The sequence below is a fragment of the Belonocnema kinseyi genome, chromosome 7, assembly GCF_010883055.1.
Source record: "Belonocnema kinseyi isolate 2016_QV_RU_SX_M_011 chromosome 7, B_treatae_v1, whole genome shotgun sequence".
Classification (NCBI taxonomy): Eukaryota; Metazoa; Arthropoda; class Insecta; order Hymenoptera; family Cynipidae; genus Belonocnema; species Belonocnema kinseyi.
In genome coordinates this window covers 102,234,232-102,254,482 of record NC_046663.1, presented here as the reverse complement: position 1 = coordinate 102,254,482, position 20,251 = coordinate 102,234,232, and the positions used below count along the sequence as shown (strand labels likewise).

Genomic DNA, 20,251 nt, shown 5'->3' with positions numbered 1-20,251 from the left:
ATTGAAATGTTCTCAAAATATCAATAATAAATTATTGCCATGCATTATTAAGAACTAATAAATCAAAAAGAAAGCTTAGAACAATCTTTTTAAATTATTTTTTGAATTTCCCGCTTTTTATATGCAAGCCTAGTGACCCTTATAGTTATTTTTCTAAAAACGAAACAGCGGTTGGTCACACTGTTAATAGCACATGCTAGAACAACCACAACTTTGCTATACTTTGCTAGGTTCGTTGCGTTGTTGCGGCGAAGAGTACCTTCGTGATTTCGTGTGACTATTTAGAAACACGCCGGTCGCCCGGGTTTATGTGACAACGACGATCATTTATCCAGCTTCTCAAAAAAACCGCATCTCCGGGAAGAGAGGAAGTATCAGTCTTTTTAAAACTCGTTCGCTTGATGTGCGTGGGGCGCGGGGCGCGTGGTACGCTCGGCGCGACCACAAATGAGCAGGACAGTCGCCGAAACATCGGACAGGGAAGATGTCAAACTCCTGCCCGTCGCGACTCGTGAATGGTGAAAATCTTATTGGCGCTGCTTCGTCAGGAGTAACTGTCAACCCCAGCATTTCCCATATTTCCCTCAACCCCAATTTCCGAACCTCGGAGGCGAGCGGCGCCTGTTACACTTACCGCGAATTGCGCTCCGGGTCAAATTGTGTCGGAGGCGGCGTCCACACTGCCGTTGACTTCCAGGACGATCACCGGTCGATCAACGAATCGAGCAACGCAATTATTCATTTGCCGGGCTCTGCGGCAGCGGCCATGGTAGCAGCGATGAACGAGCACCTGTCGTCATCCTCGGCGACGAACAGCGTGCGCACCACCACCTCCACGAGCACCAGCACCAACGCACACAACGACTTCCGAAACGTCTCCGAGGACAGCAAAGCCGGCATCCTCGGATTCCCAGAGGATTTCGATCACATGTACGCAAGCATGACCGACGGAGAAGCTCCTGTGACCGTAACCTCTGCACTAGGTGTCAGTCCCCTTCGGGGAAATGAGGCGAAGCCAAGTGACCTCACGGAGGTCAAGCATCTTAAGGAGTTACTCTTATTACATTTGGACCTCATTCAACAACAATCTGAGCAGATCGTCACAAAGGATAAACTCCTGGCTGCTCTGAGACAAGAAAATGAAACGGTAGTGGAAAATATTTCATTCAAGACTACGTATTTTACTTTTTTGTTTTTCTGTTATATTCAATGTTGCTTTGATTTTTCCGCTTTAATTTAATTTTTGCTTTAAAATCTGAAATTCAATTTAAAAGTCATTCTTGATTCCTGATTGTTTATTCATTTTTTAACCTATTACTCTACAGTTTAAAATATAATTTACATTTCCGAATGTTCGGTACTACGTTAAAAAGAAGTTTGCAACAAAGAAATTTTCGTCTACTTTCCTTTGTTCGAGTCAACTACGTACCAAAATAAACAAACTGAGATCAGCTGTCAGTGGTCGATATGTGTCAATACACTTTTGCAAAGATCTCGCATTATGAATGATTTTAAGATTCTATTAATTTAAGAAGTTTCATAAATTTGATAGAATTTTAAGCTTTGTGAAAAAATTAGTCAAAAACATAATTAGACATTTTTATGAAAAGATAGAGGTATTACGCAAAGGCACAATAGTGAGTTAATATTTGGTATTAATTTGATCAATTTTACATTTCTAAATTTTAAACTATGTATCTTATCTTTCAAATACTCTTTTTTATATATTGTACAAATTTAATAAATTTTTACAACTTTTTAAAAATATAAGTAGCACCTAGTGGGGTCTCAAAGATATCAACATGATAAAAATAAAGCTTCATTTTTCCCTAAATATTGCATAAATTCGGAATTAAATGTTTCAATTCGTAATTTTTATTTTTATAAAATGTTATTTTTTTATTTAAATCTAAATCTAGTTCACTCTGCTTCGATGTTGGGTCTAAAGGCGGATTCTAACCTAAAACTAATGAAATGTTCAGGTGTGGATGGCACATTAATATCTGAAAAAAAATGTAATGGAAGTTCGCCAGTAACCGCGACGCAGGCTGAAAAGTGCGGCCCTTAAATTTAGTAAAGGATGAGATAGGATGAGGAAAAGTTTAAACTAAATTAGTTTAAAAATCTTTTGCAATGCAAGAGTGTTTAATTTATAACCGCGCCTCTTTCGACGATGATTTGCAAAGGGGATTACAGGTAACGTGAAGTGATTACCCGCGCTTTTTGGAGTTTCTAGGTTAGAATTATGTGCGCGGTGCGATTCTGCGGTAATATGCATGGTAAACGGGGTACAAGCATTATCGGTTGCGAAGTGTGCATGTGTCAAAGTGTCAATGTTTTCCCAACATTTACACAAACCTTCTTCGAATCAAATTGTGACATATTTTTAATGGGAGCATTTTCAGTGTTTAATGTTCATGTTTACTATCTGAACTTGCAATCCATTTCATTTATCATTCCAAGATTTACATTCCACAAGTTTTTATGGTCTTTTAGTAAAGAGTTTATGATTTATTTACGTGCTTGTAAACAGGTGTCTAACTTGGTTATTTCAAACATTCAAAATATTCATAATTACTTTTATAATTCCTAGCATGAAGTCGAGGGGTTTGTAAGGTATTGCAATTATTATTATACGTTTCCATGGAATAATAAATTTTACAGTATCGGGTAAGATTAAATAAAATGAAATTTTTCAACTTCCTATCTGACTTTAAAGTCGAAAGTATTTTTTCAAGGATATCTCATTCATAATCATAATTTTATTTCAGCTAAAGTTGCGTTTGGAGCGGATGGACAGGAGAGTCAATCTGCAAAAGCATCGAGCAGAAGCTGCAGAAAACTCCATCGTCTCCGATCGTATAGTAGGTCCTTGTTCTCCGCCAAGTCTGAATTTAACAAGTCTTCCGTCAACTAGTGAGCAGCAGAAAAATATCCAAACCGAGAGTGTTAGTCCTCAATACAATGAAAGCTTTAAGATACGCTTGAACACAAGTGGTGGAATTCCCGTTGTCAAACAAGAAATTAATAACGTGCATGAGGAAAAGCACGATGTAAGCACTGATTCGAGGCAAGAGTGGGAAGGAAAAAAGAAGAGGAGATCCGATCCCACACCTGTTGGCATTAGTGGTAAGCGAAAAAGAGGAGCTTCCTGTTCCTCTTCTAGTCTTACCAATGACCAATGTCCCATGGTACGAGACACCAAAATTCTGAGCCAAGATGGCTTGAAAAAGCCCGAGAAGAAGATCAAGTCTCTCTTGAAGAAAGATTTGTTCCTCACAACCGAAGAAAATTATTTCACAGCTGTAGGTGATTCGAATTATTCGCTTTCAATGGCAGTATCTACTCCTCAGGAAGCTACCGCTTCTTTAGAAGTTCCCAACTGGAGGATAAAGGTTTATACGAGCTGTTACACTATGGAAGGCACGGAAAATTTGGATGATGAGATATTCAACAAGAGGCATCTCAAATTGGAGAATGATGAGAGGCGGAGGAAGCGATGGGATGTACAAAGAATAAGGTTAATATTTATTAAGTTCATTATATTTTTGCACACCAATAAATTTAGAAAAAAGAGAAATTTAAGTATTAGGGATCGTCCTTTTGGCACTATTTGACACTTTTTTTGTAGCTTTCGCACTATTTTGAGAAATAATGCCACCCAATGTAGTTATTTCTTTACTTCGCCTCTGAACATGTTTTTGAAATTCTTCGTCCATTGACTCAAGTAATATTTCTGACATATTAATTACTGAAAAATTCATTTAAAATATGTTTAAATCATCTATTCTGTATTTCGAAAGCATCAGATTTCGTGACATCGGCTTTGTAAATGTTTGAATAACAAATTTTTTTAATTTTATCATTTAAATTTGTAACACTTGTTTATTGAACATTTTAAAGCATGTTTAAAGCAAGTTTAAGAGTACGAAATTTTCTGATTTTATCAAAGTTAATATTAAAAATCTTTGCCAATAGATCATTGTAAATAAAATTAATTTTTTAATAAAATTGGATTGTTTCAAATTAGGCGGTTATGGGCAGAAAACTGAAATTTCTCGATTTTGCAAGAAGTTAAATTTACAAAAAATCAAACTAGAACCTAGAAGTAATTTCAAGTACCAAAAACTTTGAAATTAACAAAATCTTATTGACGAATAATTAATGTATAAGCGTCTGTACAATTTTAAGATAATTTCTTTGTAAATCTTTAAAAATATTTATAAATTTCTGGGTTCTTCATCATCTCTTGAGGAAATTTATTAATTGTTGCAATTAGTAAAGCACAAATTATTTGTTTAAATTTTCATTATATACAAATATATCACATCAGTGGTTAAATGATTCATTTTTTTGCGATTTTTCTCTTCCTCTACAAATCTCCAATTCTTTCAAGAATGGTACTGCCAGCGTGAGGTTTAAATTTTTTTTAATTACCTCTTTAAAAAACCTGGAAAATATCTAGAATTTGTAAATCAAAATTCATTGGTTAAAAGTAGTATAAGAAATTGTATCAAGTTTTATATAAATTCTTATCAATTGATAACAGAATATCAAAATAGCACTTCTAAAAATTAAGTTCACATTAAAAAAAATGGGTTTTCTTTTAAAAAACAGTTTTTTTTTAGTAGTACGCCTTAAAACTAAAAAAAATGAATGGGTTTAACAGTTAATTTATAGGTGAAAATATAGCAAATTTACAATGCGTTTTTTGTTTTTATTTATTATTATTTTTTAATTCCAAATTTATGCCGCTATTGGCACTATTTTTGATCTCTAAGTGAGTCCGAGTCCTGCTACAGTTCGGATATTAAAACCGATGTTTTGTATGTTCAGAGAACAAAGGCACGTTGAAAAGCTGAAACAAAGGCAAGAGCGGCAAAATCACCAAGCAACCTGTTACAATACAAATCACGTCGGTCCCTGTTCGTCTTCTACTGAAGAGGAAATTGTAAAGTCGCTTTGGCCAGATGTAGAACAAGTACAAAGCCTCCAGGTGGATACACAATTGCCAGTTACGGCATTTGGGGCTGCCATTCCCAGTTTTACCTTAAGGTATCAAACAATCGTCAGAATTTATTTCTAGAGTCAACAAATGAAAACTTGTGACTTTGTCAATGACTTGTTTATTTAATAACACTTTTATTTTCAGTGATTTCTCCCTCCCGTGGCTTGACTCGATAAAGTCTAAAGCACGACGTCACCAGAGAGTGAAAAGGTCAACCGGTAGAAGAAAATCTTGTAGAAGATAAAGCTGAGGAAAGATATTGGTTTTAATCCGTCAACTGTTTTACGAAAAAAAATCGAAATGAAGCGATAGCGTGACTCGCCTGTTAAACTTTTTTAATCCTATATTTCTATTCTCAGTTTGTAGGGCACCAAAGATATTTTTTTATGGACTTTTAAAAAATACCTGGAAGCAAGGTATGCGAACTAGTGTATTACTCTCTTTTCTACATTTTTGCCACCCTTACATTCACCATAGAAACTCTGCGACTCTGAAGCACAAGTTAGATTTTTTGTATGTCACCCGTTCATCCATTTTATCGCATCTTGGTGCGTTTTGTAATTTATTTCTTAGATTCTTTTTTACTCATTTTCTTTCGCGTACCTCGGCTATTCTGTGTCTGGCAAGTTTATTGAATGAGAAGATTCTCGCGAGAAATGGGGAAGAGTATCTATTTTGCCTTTCTCACAGTAATCCACGCTTTTCGTTTTTCAGGGATATATTTTTCAAGAAAGCTACTTTCTTTGGGTGATCGCTCAAAGCACATAATCTTGCTAGAGCGTCAGCGAGCGTTAGATCATGAAGTGATTTTTCTTTCAATTTGACTACGTTTATAAAAAAAAAGGAAAAGACCTCGCTCCTGAAGCTCACGGTGATATAGAAAGTTAAATTTAAGACGTACCCTAAGTTTGTCCCGATTCACGGCAATGTTATAGTCTGGTGTAAACTTCATATAACCCCTTCAATTTTTCATTGATACTCGACTCATTACATTTTGGTGAATCCCGTTTCATGAAATAGCCAGTCGATCTACGATGTTATTTATTCGCCTAATTAGTGATAAAGATTAAAACAAAACTACAGTATTGAATCACAAAAGCGGAAAATTGGGAGTAGGGCAGTCCAACTTGACGTAATTTTGCCAGGGAGGTTACTCTTGGTAGACAACAAACTTGACTCTGATTTTGTCTTCCACGTGTAGATAATAAATGCAGACATACGTTTCTTTTCTGCGAAGACTAACCTTTCTGATAAATTGACGTTAAGTTCGATTACTCAATGGCTAAAATGCGACAAGCCATCTGGTGCCAAAAGTCCTGTGTAGAAAGAGTAGGCTGACAAAAATATTTTTCTAAAAAAAAAATTATATTTATTGTAATATATACACGAAATATTATTTGACTGACTAAAAAATCTAAACTAAATATTAGGTTACAATCCATATTTCAATTCCAATCGTCTTTTATTCAGATTATTTGCATGACCTGGCCTAAATGTTTCGCTATATATATTAATTTAACTTTATTTAATGCATCGATACTTGCATGCTACAGTAAAATAAGTTCTTGTACAATAAATGTGTTTTTCATTGTATAAGATAGAAATTCCCTCTGAAACACTTTTGTTTTCGATGAATATTTACTTTTATTATTCAATAATTGTTTTAAACTTTACAAAAAATTACACAAATACTTTTATGCACAAATTAAAACGCATGTTTCAAAGTCTATCTACTCTTTCTGGTTCTGATTTTTCGCGCCAGATGGTAAAATGGTCGAATGCCATTTCCAATACAGTCGGACCTCGGTTCTATGAACCTCGATGTCTTGAACTTTCCCTCATCTAGTGCCCCCATCAATAGTCGGCCTGTTTGTTTTTAAAGTTTGCGCAGATGGTGCGCAGAAATGAAAAAAAAACCGTAATTACTTATTGTTGCTAACATGTCGAATGCACAACTCTTAATTGAGGTCCGACTGTAGGAGATTGGGAGGGTTTTAATGTCAGATTTTTGTTACCGATCTCCGATGATAAGAGGGTTTATGTTCGTACTAAAAGTGTGGTACATTTATTTATATTTAACTAATCAATCATTTTTATCGCGGATATAATCCTTGTTAGGTAAGAGAAATCTGTAATAAGAATCCACTCCAGTTCTATACTAACAATTAAAGAAACGAGACGCGATTTAATGTTTTGCAGGTACAAAATAGCAATTCTTGCATAGTGTCAAATATCGTAATTCTAGTGTTTAGAAAAGAAAATTGGCTAAATGATTCTGACAAAACTGTAAGGTGGATCGAAAAAATGATCTGGAAATCTCTGGCGTGACTGTATATCTATTACGTACTAAATTGTTTTTCGCTGTGTGAAAATTCTACCACCTTGAGTGCTCGTGGAGAAACGATTCTGTGATTTTTATTTCTTTTTTTAAATGTACAAAGACAATTTAGAATTCAAAATGCAATATATAACCTTAGTGTTTATTTGCAATTTTAATAGAGTTATTTTATATTCTACAAATAAAGTAAAAAGCGTACACCCTGTTTGTATGTAGAACGTTGCTCGAAGATTTTAAAATATTGTTTTCTGGGAATGTGTGAAATTCCGCGAAATTCTTTTCGAGTCTTATAAATACTTGAATGATCCTAGAAGTTGAGAATGACGCGGATTGCGAGACATGTAATTTTACAAATCATCTCATCATTTCTTCGTAAACAGATTCAGTTGAAAATGTCTGATACACATCACAATTATAAACTTCCTCAATACTCAGTCAGTACATTTTTAATTCGAATTTCAGCGACACAGCTTTTATGTTTTTATATTTTACGTTAAAAAAGTTACATTTCTATACCGAAACACAGGATCATCCTATGAAATGGAAATAATTGTATAAAGTCTTCCTCCTCTTTTTGCCTTTGAATGTCAAGTTGAGAACCCTATATTTAAAATCCTATTGTTATTCGTAACGATATTCGACCTGAGGAAAAGAAAAATGATTCGTGCGAGAGCCTGAATTATAAACATAATTAAATTGACCGTCCAATCACATTTTCAAATCATTAAGATTGTTTATTAAATTATTTGTTCTTACCTAATGGTCTTTTTAGTCTCGAAATTGTCTTAGTACCTGCATTGCGTAGAAGTTAATGAATCATTCCGAATGTGTAAACATTGTATAATTTTGAGGTAAGATTAATATTTATACAGTTGGTAAAATTATTTAACGAAATCGATTTTTCACCTTACTTTAAGATCTGTCTGGTTATCCTATTGTGTATATATCGACACGCATACTATATAAATAAATAAAAATGATATACGTTCTGTGAATTCTACTCTTTTAATTCTTAAATCGTTAGGTTTTCGTTTTATTTTTGATTTTTTAATTTATTATTTTTTTATCTTCGTCAAACTTTATTGTTTGTGATTCATGAGCACAAGATGTTTTAATTAAAAACGATGGTCAGTAGATTTTGCAATCACAAGTACTAATTGAAGTTCTAATTACAATTAATAACGAATGAATTGAGCTGATTTTTAAATGACTCAAGTTTAAAAAATTATGCGAGTTTAATGCATCACGGATCATTTCCATGAAACGATTTCTTACAATTTCACCAATACCAATTTTGAAAAAATGACTGTTGGCTTAAAACATTAAAAAATAGATGATCCGATCATAACATTTTAAATAATTTTTGGTATGAAGACCGTAAAGAAGATATTTATTAAAATCGTTTTAAATTTCGTTTGTTGACTTTAAAATATACAATTTGAAATTAATTTAAAAAGATTTCAGTTTAAAGAACTTTAACAAAAAGAATATTATGAGATTAAAAATTTACAAGTAATGCAAAAGTTGCATTGTTTTTCTCAGGTATCAATATAAAATATTGTTGAATTGTTTAAAAATGATCACGATATCTCGCATACATTGTTGTCGAAAACCTGAATGGTTGCAACATCGCGCGAATATGACTCTGGTTCTTCAGTTTGTTATTTTCTGTCACTGTCATTTTTTAATGAATTTAGTTTGAAAAAAATAAAATCTTTCAATCTTTAGTGGTAGTGAGAAAATTTGTTAATTAGAGCAGAAGCAATTATTTCAGGTAAGTGTTGACTCATAACTTACGTAATAATTGTTGAGCTTTTCCTCTTTTTATAAAATTATGGTTAATAGTATTTAAGCTGCATCACGTATATTTTAAACTTAAAACATTGACAATAAATTCTGTTCATAATATTTTGACCATATACATTAAATGTAAGTTATGTTTGCCACTAAAGATTATAAATTTTCTGGGCACCATCAATTTAGCAAACCAAAATTTATAAATAAGAACTTTAATTTCACGATACAAATTATTGCTGAATGTTTCTAAACATAATTGAGAAGAGAACAATTTAGTTCTGAACATTTTCCTATCATACTATAATTCTCATATAATAATTTATCAACTTTTTCATACTTTCAAAGAAATGAGATAAATGAAATTATTATTGAAGAAAAAACGCATCATGTTCAATTACGAAATTTAAAAAACACTGAGTGCACAAGAATGTGAAATTTTGAAGATTTCTAAAAAAGAATTTTGACAGTTTCAAGAGAATAATATTTTTTTCGTAAATTTGTGGGAAACATTCAAATGATTTTTAATTTTGAAAAATTAATTGTAGAGAGTAAATTGAAAGATTTCAAATTATATTCCCTTTGTTGCGAACCGGTTACCTACTCAAACATTGTTCGGAATATGAAGTTAAATAATTATACTGTCGAGACAATCTAAGCAAGATTACAGAATTTTAAAAGGAATTACAGAAGTTCAAACTTATATCATTCTCAAATTTCGAAACATTCAGTTATAAGTTTAGATATTAAGAGTATTCTAAGTTTAACTCTTCAAGTTTAAGTTTTAACACACTAAAAGAGAATACTTATAAATGTCACGTCATAGATGAACTTAAATTCAGACACCTTATACTGAATTTAAGTACATGTCTGAATTTAAAGTATAACCTTTTTTAGTATTATTTTTTATTGGGAACGTTCTAATGGATTTTTAAAGGGTGACAACTTTTCTCTTGCAAATTAACTTAGAAATGTTAACAGTTCATTTCGAAATACTTACCTGTAAATAATTTGTTTAGTAAACAAAATGATTATTATTGAGAATATAATACGACAAAAGTCGCAGAATCTCTCAGTCATGAAGTAAGTTATTTTTAAAGGAATTCAGACAACATATATTTCTCCGATTTGAGAAAAAATATTTTTTCAGGAAGTTACGAGTTTTTGAATGTTGACGTCTATAAATTTCTTCTTTAAAATTTTATAGTTTTTGATCTAATTCTATGGTACCCTACGATCATATTAAGAACAAAAAGAAAAAAATCTCTGGGGGAGTTTTTGAATGAACTTGATTTTTGAATACTTTATTTTTGATTTTTTTTACATTTTCATGTATACAACTTCAAACTGAGTTTCTTTAGCTTGAAGTTTGTGATTTGGTATAAAAAAAACTAAATGTTGAATATTTTTGTACAACTTGAACTTATTAAAATTAATTGAAACAGGTGCATGTAATATAATAAGAATTTGTGTACAATTTCCCGTTAAAACTATACCTTTATCTTATAGTTTGGGAGATATAGTCTTCACAAGAAATTTTTGACCGTAAAAACTTTACAATTAATATACTTATATAAATTTATTTAAAATGAAAAAATTTGACAGGGATAATATTTGTAATTTAAGTTATTATTTACGATTATTAGACACAAAATGCATAAAAAATTACAATTAATATACAATTATATAGAAAAAGCACCGCCATTTTTCAGAAAAATTTGCAGAGAAAAAGAAGTTGGTTCAGATACTCATCTCTTTTTCAAAACAAAATGTTCTCGTCAAATCTGTGCAATTCATTTAGAAACCAAAAGGAAACCCATTTTCCGGTATTTAATTCGAAAATTCAATCAAAGATAAAAATATACGTTTACACTTCTCAATCATTTTATTTGTACAAGTATATATCTGCATCAAAAAATGATGTAGATCGCAACACATTACAAACACATCGTGACTCGTGATGTTTATCACGAAACATGCAAATGCTCAGCATCAACAGACAACATATCAAATTCTAAAGATTAAATAAACATTTTTATACGAATTTCTCCTAAAAACGCATATATTGCAATGATGTTTTTCTCTAGGGGGGTTAGGTCAGATTATTACAACTATTCGTTTTGCGGATATGCATAAGACTGTACTTACGAATCTCATATAAAAGAATCTACTACAACTAAATGCTATCACTGTAATGAAATAACTTATTCACATAGGTACGACAAAACGATAAAAATACAGGAATTTTTTTAATTCATTCGATAAATTATAGAAAACTTCGTTCGATTAAGGTGCCCTCTATCGAAGAAAATAAAAAACGAGCAAACTTACTTTTGTTTGCATTTCAAGCATTCGTGCGTGCCATTGACATTCATTGACTTTCTTAACAGTCTTTCCAGTTTTGTTAAATAACCGTTACTAACTTCATGATGGTGAACGAATTAAGCAAAGCTGGCAAATAAAAGTTCAGCAAGACCCAATTAAACTCTCTAAATATTATGCCAATAACACATAACAATGATGGATATATGTTTCTCGAGGCAATCGGACCGTGCTTAACATTCGCAGCGCGATACAATCGTACATTCAGCGATTCCTATCAAAGAAAGAACTTTCAAGATACAACTTATCCTAAAATAACGTTGATTATTTATCACCATTTGAGCCTTTTATTCTGTCAAAACAAAAGTATATGCTTTATTTAACTCTTGAACAATTGTCAGCTTCAATAAAAAGCTACAATTTCCGGGGTTTCATTTTGATACTCGCACCAACATATAGTTATAAAATATTTGGAGTATCGTAAACCATACTGAACATGAATAATTGAACATTACCATCAGTTTTCCCTCGGCTCGTGTTCTTCATATGGCATCGTTTTTCGATTTTGGCGTAGACGAGGTAGCCTTATTCATGTAAATTATGATTTTTTTTTTCAATTTCCAACAAGTGTTATGTTCATAATACTACCTACGTACAGTTTGAGTATTATCTCTGATCTGTCACATTTCTGAAAAATATTGAAACCATTATAAACTTCTGTTAAGTGACAATAAATCGTGTTGCGATGGACTCGCAACGATTCTGAGGCATAATCGGTTATTTTCGTACTTTGCTATCGTAAATCGTATAAATAATGTTCGACTCAAAAACTCAGTAATATCGCTTTATACCTCGTACAAGTTAAATAAAACTAGTACAGCAATAGAGTGATTTCTCTACACAATACATTTTTCTAGAATCTATTTGCTTCTTCTCACATATTTACAATCAATATGACACGGATAATCGAGTCGAGCGTATTCTAATTTTAAAAAGACACAGGCACTTTTCTCCACAATTATTTTGGAAATCTAGTGCCAGTGAATTTTCTGTGGGAATACGCGTAATAAAATATATCCCGTAGTTCGATAAAATGACGGAATCTGTCTGTCATGAGACTCATTTATGCATAATAAAAATATATAATTCTCTGCCATTGTTTTGATATTGGATAACTCGTCTTCTCTATTCAGTGCAAAAGACATTAATTTTATTTTCGAATCGCAAATTTCCAAAGCATTGTCAAGATTTGAAAGTGTTAAAATGAAAGGTGCTGGGTGAAAAACAATTAAAAATTAAAAACAAGTAATACGTGACTTAAAAAGCGTTCAGCTGTCGCGAAAATAAGAAAACAGATTTGGGTTTTTCGCATGACTAGAGTCCAAATCCTTTAAAACATAATTGTTAGATTTTGTTTTTAAATAAAGGACGCATTTGGTGCTTTCACCGAAAAGCGATCGATCCGCTTAGTAATCATCTATTATTATCTGACAATAGTTTCGTCACTCGCGGACAAATCTAGCACCGCAGTGCTTTTGAGAACATCTAGGAACTGATCTTGTAAAAACGTTAAGACGATAATGTTTTTTTCTTCTTCTAACTAGCCCTTTTGATGAAATCTGTTTCTTATTGAAAGAAAAAAAAACAGAAGGTCAATGCGCATTTCGCTTTTTGATAATTATCTCTATACAGCACCAATTATGAGAAATATTCACGATGAGAACTTGACCCGAAAGTCAAGCTGAGGTAGCAAGACAAGAAGACTTATTCTGCTATCTCGCCGCTTTATTTTACAAGGAATAAAGCTAGAATCTAAATATTTTCCCCTCACTGGTACGATATTTGCCTAAACATGCTACTGATCTCCTCGATGGACTTGTTCTTTGTCTCTGGAACTTTTCGGTATATGTAGAAGGTGAACAAGGCTTGAAGAACGGCGAAAATATAAAAGACATTTGAATCCAGGGCTGTTTGAAGGGGTTTGAATCCGAAACTGACAAGGAAATTGGCAGTCCAGTTGACACCGATAGCCACCGAGGTAGCGACAGGCCTTGCCGATTGGTTGAAAAGTTCTGAGACCAAGAACCAAGGTATACTTCCGGGTCCAGTTGCGAAGAGAACGACGAACATTATCACCAGGAGAATGGAAGAGTAGGCTGCGAACGTTGAGTCTTTCTGCAAATTTATAAGAAAAGTTATAATTAATTGAAGATTCATCAATTATCAAACAGAAATTGATTACAGCTGATTCCTTCTAATGAATCTAGAAGACTGTTTGGTGTGAAAGCACCCCATTTATAAGGGTGCCTTCACACAAGACATGTGATTATTTGGATTATTGATTAAAAAGAAAATTCTTACCGCAAATGGCATGCATATTGCGAGAAGAAGAGTGTCAATAACCATTCCACTAAATCCGACCAAAAGTAAAGTTTTTCTTCCAGCTTTTTCAACCAAAATGAGCGAGACAAATGTCATAACGACATTCATTGCTCCCACACCCATAGTAGCCATCTGGGCAGCGTCCTTTGGAAGATTGGCCATTTCGAAGATGCTGGTTGAGAAGGACATAATGGCGTTGATACCGGAAAGTTGTTGGGCGATCATTACCATTACAGCAATTGTCAATGGGATTCGAAGAGTGGCATTCATAAGCAGTTCTTTCAAAGAGACACTCGGTATAAGTTTAAGGGATTCATACTCGGCACGCATTTCCTCCATTTCGTCATGTACTTCAATTGTACCACGGAGCCATGATAAAGCTGCATCAAATTTGAAATTATGCTCATTATTGACAGGGAAAACTTTTCAATTTATGAGGGACGCGGGAGAAAGTGAAAGCCAAAGAATGTCCAAATACATAAATAATCTGACGCTGAAGAATTTGAAACCTTGCAATATTAAACTTATATTTGTTCAATATCAAGGAATTCAAAATTGCAGTATTCGAAATTTAATCATTTTAAATTAATGCCCTCAAAATAAATGGTCTATTTTAAATGGCAGATCTTTAAAGATGTATAATTTTTAACTGAAGCTCTTTCAAACATTAAGAATTTTAATTCTGTATAATATTTAAAACAGTAAATTAAATATTGCAAACTATTAAAATCGAAGAATTTCAGTCTTATCGCAACTTAAGCATATCAACAATTAAAAAACAAACAAATTCTCAATTGTATTCAAAACCAAGAAAATTTGAAAAAGATCTAATAATTGACGCATTTAGAGTTTGAAAACATTTCAATTTTAATTTTAGGCTCTTAAAATGAAATACTCTTAATATGGATCGTTCAAAATTGAACATTTTAAAAATGGAATATTTTAAATATAAAACGTTTAAATTTCAACGATGGCAATTAAAATAGTGAAGAAAGTATTTGCAATTAGGCTGTAACTAGTTGTTCCGAAAAACTAGGGGAGTTAGAAAAGGGAATGGACTAGTCGTCCTGAAAATTCAGGACGACTAGCCAAGCTTCTGGGAGTTTCAAGAAGTTGGGACACTTCGCTAAAATTAATGTTTTGAAAAATCCAACATTTAAAAAAATGAAAACTTGGTAATTATTAAAATATGTTAAAATATAAATAACTAATTTTTTAATTTTAAGTATGATTTTAAATAGGGTGCATAGAAAATGAATCAATTTTCATATAAAAATTAGAAACAAAATATTGGCTTTGAAACTTCACTACTATATATCAATGTAAAAATGAAAATTTCTAAATTTAAATAAAACAGTTATTTAAAATAAACATTTTTAATTTTAAGAATCTTTCAAAATTGAAGCATTTATTATCGTCGGAATTTTAACATTGAATAATGTCAACATCAAAGGTCAACATTTTTAATAGAGTCTTCATGATTTAAAGCACAAAAATTGAAAAAAAATTCCAGTTGGGAAAAAATAGGACACAACAAGTTCAAATTCCAGTTTTAAAAATTTAATAATAATAATTTTTATATTATATATTCAAATGATTTCAAATACGATACATAGAAAAATCAATACCAAGTAAAAAGTGTTACAAATTACAAAAAAAAAGAATTTTAATTTAAGTTCACTTAAAAAAATGAACAGTATAATATTGGAGCTTTTAAATTTCCAAATACAGGTTTATTTCTTTTGAATATATTTCGATATTTCAAATACATATACTCGAGTAAAAAAATTTCAACAAAGTTTTCAACAATTTAGGAACTTTAAACTTTAGTTATAATTACTATTACATGTAATCTTAACTTTTATTATTTTCTTTACATTTTAAACAAATACCCGGAAAATCTCAAATCCTGATTAATATCGTAAAACTGTGAAAATTTGATAGAAAACAGAAATAGATTTTAAAAGACATCAAATCAGGAATAAGATTTCTGTTTATTACCTTTAAATTATCCTTGCAATTTGACACTATTCTTCCTTTAAAATAGCTATTTATCAATAACATCTTTTCATTTCACGGTGGGCTAGGATAGAATTCAACCCAAAAGGTCTTACACCTATCGGTTTTTTGTTCACACTATTTTTATATCTCACGATTATTTTGAGACAAAAAATAACAAAAAATCGTCTTTTAGTACTTAAAAAGATGCTCCCTATGTTAAACATCTTGTGACAACCAAATCTCTTCAAAGTGTTTAAAAATAGATTAAATCCCACCAAAAGTATAAAAAAAAAATTCATTTTTTCAAAAACGGCTACAATGATTTTTTTTCATTTTAATGTCAAAATGATTATAAGATATGAATCATGAGAGCATAAAAAAACTGGGATTTGCAGGACCTTTTGGGTTGAGTTCTACGAAGAGCATCGTGATTTTGCAATTTTTTGTAGTTTCGTACTCCAAATTAAAAAAAAAAGCTCGTTAACTTTCCACTTTCCCAATTCAGTAGTCATTCCAATTTTAATACCAATAACAGAACACTTTTCTCACCTCTTTGAGCCTCCATGTCTTTTCCTCTACCCAGTAGTAGATATTTCGGACTTTCAGGACAGAAGGGAAGAGTAACGAGTTGAAAGATGGCAGGAACAATTGTCAAACACAAAAGTATTGGCCACTGACTTGCAGTTCCAAAAATGCTTTCCAAGCCCAAAATTTGGGAAACCAGAATAGAAATGGTTATGATCAGTTGATAAACTGTGCCCACAGCACCTCTCAAATGCATAGGAGAAACTTCACCCAGATACATAGGCGCCAATCCTGCGTTTAAACCTGCATTGACGCCGATGAGAAATCTTCCAATATAAATCATTTCGTAGCTGAAGGTAGGTTTTGCTGCTCCCTCGAAAATCACAGCCAATACCACCAATATATTATTCAACAATAAACCTCCCTTTCTTCCAAATTTGTCAGCTACGAAACCAACTAAGGAGCCGCCAATCATTCCTCCCAAGCAGAAGATTGAAACGATTACAGCCCATATGAATGTTACTTGACTTGAATCAGGTTCTGTTGCAGTTCCTGTCCGGTTGCCTGCTAGATTACCGATCCAGATTTTCATTACCTGCAACAACATTCATATTATTGAAATGTTAATCAGGACTGCCACAGCCTAATTTACTTGAAAGTAGTGAAAAAGTGACATATTTAAACCGAAAAAGTGACCAAAAGAGACTAATGTTCTTTTGAATTCAAAAGAATTCGATCAAATTTATCAGAATTCCAGGTGAATTTCAACAAATTCTAATTTAAATAAAATAAATAATACAAATGATATAAAATAAAATGCCTAAGAATTAAAGTGGGTTTAAAAAACGACGATGGATTAAAAAATAACTACAAAAAATGTTTAAATTCATTTAACTGAGTGGAATGAAGTCATTTTACAAGAATTCAAGTGAAATCAAAAGAATACAGCTAGCGATGAAAAAATCAAGAGAATACTAAAATTCAAATTTTTTAAAAAAGAATTCAGGAAAAATTAATAAGAATTCAGGGGTAATTCCAAGTGAATTCAAACGAGTTGAGATAAATCCAAATTATTCAAAAACAATTCAAAGTAAATTACTACGACAAGAATTCAACGGATTGAGTCGAATTAAGTGAATTTAGAAAAAATCAAGTGAATTAAAAAAATGCAGGTTAAATTCAAATTTAAAAAAAATCTAAAAGAATCTAGGATAAATGATTAAGAATTCAGAATCGATTACAAGTAAATTTAAATGAAATAAGAACAAATACAAAATACTTCATTGATTTCAGTAAAATCAAATTTTACTCAAATCAATGATAATTAAGTCAATGATAAAAGTCCATTGAATTTAGATAAATAAATAGGAGTGAATAAAATGAGTGAATAATTATCTGATGAAATCCATAAAAATTCAAGGTGAATTACAAAGTTTTAAAGGTGAATTATTAACAAAATTAAAAATCTAAAAAAGATCCAATGCTTTCAGTGGATGGCAAGGGAATTTCAAAGAATTCAAAGGAATTAAACAGAAATCCTTGTGTTCTCTGTTTTAATTTATAGGAAGATGTGACTAAAGTTTTTTTTTTCTTAAAAAAAAAGGTGAATATAGTGACTTTATCTTTAAAAAGTGGCTAAAAATGATTTGAGAGAGAAAAGTAACAAAAACTGACTTCCATGATTTTGTAGGCAACTTCTTGGACTGTGTTATTATTGATCGAAATTTAAGTTCTTCGATCAAATGAAAAAAATGTATCATTTTTCGAAGAAAACGACAGAAGAAACTTAAAATACAGTACGGTCCAGTAGTATGACGACGGCTGTTTTTTATCATTTGTTAAATTCTCATCAATTTTATCAAACAAAGTATCAAATTCTACAAAAAAACAACCCTAACAGAAGTCACTGTTGTTAAATCTGTAAGGAGTTACATTACAACAACATTTGGAAATAACAGTATAATATTCGCAAGTTATTAATACCTCCCGAAATATTGAAAATATTTTAATATTTTTCAGCTAATTTTTAAAATAATTTTTTATAGAATATTTTTAATTTATAGACTAAAGTTGTGTCTATTTTGATCAAATATGGTCGCAAAAAATATGGTGAAACTTTGAATAAAAAAACTGTGAAAATTGAAAAAGTGCTTTCACTCAAATAATATGTGTCTAAAATTTATGAAATCAATAATTTTATACATTGCATAAAATATTCTTAAAATATGCACAGATTGAAAAATTTTTTTTAATGAGATTTCATGTTTAAAAAAAATGTATTACAAAATTAGCTCAATGAATTAACTTCTGAGTTTCAGTAGAATTTCGATATTTTTTCTTGAATATTTCGGAAAAAATGGTATAATTTCTTTTATATAAATGATAGGCATTTTAGAGAATGTAAAAAAAGGTGCCCTCGTACTATAGTGACGATACTGTATATCATTTTTTAAATACATGTTTTTTAGGGATAACATAATTATTATATTTCTTTTCCTATGTTTTACATAAATTTTTACCTGTGTTATAATAATCTTTTATAACCTGTTTTTAATTTACAGTCTTTTAGTCTAAATTGGAACTGAAAAGTAAAAATAAATCTTATTTTGCATTTATTTTCTAAACAAAGTATATTAATTTTATCGTCGTTTCATTATTTTTAAAGATAATTTTCAAATGTTTGTGTGAATGAAAACAGATATATAATATAAAAAATTGTAATATCTATTTTACCGCTTCGGCATTGGAGACAACTGCTGTGTTGTAACCATGTTGGAAGGAAGAACCAAGTGCGGCTGCTGTGATGGCAAACACCAAATGGCCATTGAGACCCTGGAAAATAACATAAGAAGACTTATAAGAAATTTTATGAGCATGAACATAAATTAATTTTGAATGCAAAATATACTTAAATTAAAAAATATACTATTACACATAAAATCTGGATATGATTTAAAAAAATTAATAAGTGTCCTCCTTTTGTCATTATATTATATATAATTCATGATACATAATTCCACATAAATTATTACAAATTAACTTTAAATCAATAATTTCTTGTTTTATATCATTATGTTATATACCTATCTTAATTCAACATTTTCTAGCTAGACTATAAATAGTATCATGTACCCTCTCAAACGTAACATACCGAATCATTCAATTGAGAGTTTCAGATTTAAAAAATGGGACAAAGACTGTTTTCAGACCACGTAACAGTCTCATTGACACTAATTGAATGGGATGGATAGTAGTTTGACAAACGGTGAAATGCGGGCCTTTGATCGATACGGGTTTATGCATCTCATTTGCAATTAAAAATTATATACGTACCATCATATTTTCATTTTTAGCGAAAGTAATGAGAATTTATATAACAAACAATAATGCTATAAACAAAACAAAAGAAAAATCATTTAAAGTAAAATTCATTAAATCTTATTCGATACAGTGGCCGACATTTTACTGATTAGAATTTAGAGTGTATATATTTTCTCTTTTCACGGATTAATAAATAATGTTGACAAATTTAATCAGTAATAATATTAATTAATTATAATCATTTTATTTAGTGATCCGTTTCTCACAGATTTAAATCTGGAGAGTAAGATATAAAAATCTGAAATGATTTAAAATCGAAGTGATGTAAAAAAAGTAGTGCAATGAAATGTAATAGAAAGGTGACCCCTGTTCCCTTATGTCTGTCTGGTCGAGATAATTTGGAAGTAAATGAAGTATAATATATAATCAGTTAACATTACTAGATCACTAACTAGGAATACTAACCTCCAACTGGTATGTAAGATTTCATTATCAAAAAATCCTGTAAAGTAATGCATTTCCAGTTTATTATATATAATGCAAACTTGCTTTATTTATTA

At 31.2% G+C, this 20,251-nt stretch overlaps 2 protein-coding genes across 8 annotated transcripts in view; one reads left to right on the top strand and one right to left on the bottom strand.

Annotated features, from left to right (window-relative positions):
* Positions 1 to 229: 229 nt before the first annotated feature.
* On the top strand, positions 230 to 8,337 carry LOC117176097 (male-specific lethal 1 homolog). Its single transcript, XM_033366131.1, has 4 exons — positions 230 to 1,147; positions 2,772 to 3,520; positions 4,837 to 5,055; positions 5,153 to 8,337. Exons 1-4 carry the CDS (start codon positions 485 to 487, stop codon positions 5,250 to 5,252), a joined length of 1,731 nt encoding a protein of 576 aa, XP_033222022.1. The 5' UTR covers positions 230 to 484; the 3' UTR covers positions 5,253 to 8,337.
* A 2,669-nt stretch (positions 8,338 to 11,006) lies between these two features.
* Positions 11,007 to 20,251, bottom strand: part of LOC117177516 (solute carrier family 2, facilitated glucose transporter member 4-like) — a 113,932-nt gene continuing 104,687 nt past the window's right edge. For all 7 annotated transcript variants that reach the window (XM_033368272.1, XM_033368273.1, XM_033368271.1 and 4 more), the window contains 4 exons: positions 19,104 to 19,202; positions 16,395 to 16,965; positions 13,824 to 14,224; positions 11,007 to 13,637 (listed from right to left, as the gene is read on the bottom strand). In XM_033368272.1, the coding sequence (XP_033224163.1) occupies positions 13,290 to 13,637; positions 13,824 to 14,224; positions 16,395 to 16,965; positions 19,104 to 19,202 (1,419 nt within the window). In that variant the 3' untranslated portion in view covers positions 11,007 to 13,289. The remainder of the gene's footprint in view (positions 13,638 to 13,823; positions 14,225 to 16,394; positions 16,966 to 19,103; positions 19,203 to 20,251) is intronic.

Bases quoted from the DNA above. Each gene is read 5' to 3' on its own strand.
- LOC117176097 (XM_033366131.1), top strand. From the start codon at position 485: ATGTCAAACTCCTGCCCGTCGCGACTCGTGAATGGTGAAAATCTTATT. The intron at 3,521-4,836 runs GTTAATATTTAT...TTGTATGTTCAG, and splicing joins TGGGATGTACAAAGAATAAG to AGAACAAAGGCACGTTGAAA. The intron at 5,056-5,152 runs GTATCAAACAAT...TTTTATTTTCAG, and splicing joins ATTCCCAGTTTTACCTTAAG to TGATTTCTCCCTCCCGTGGC.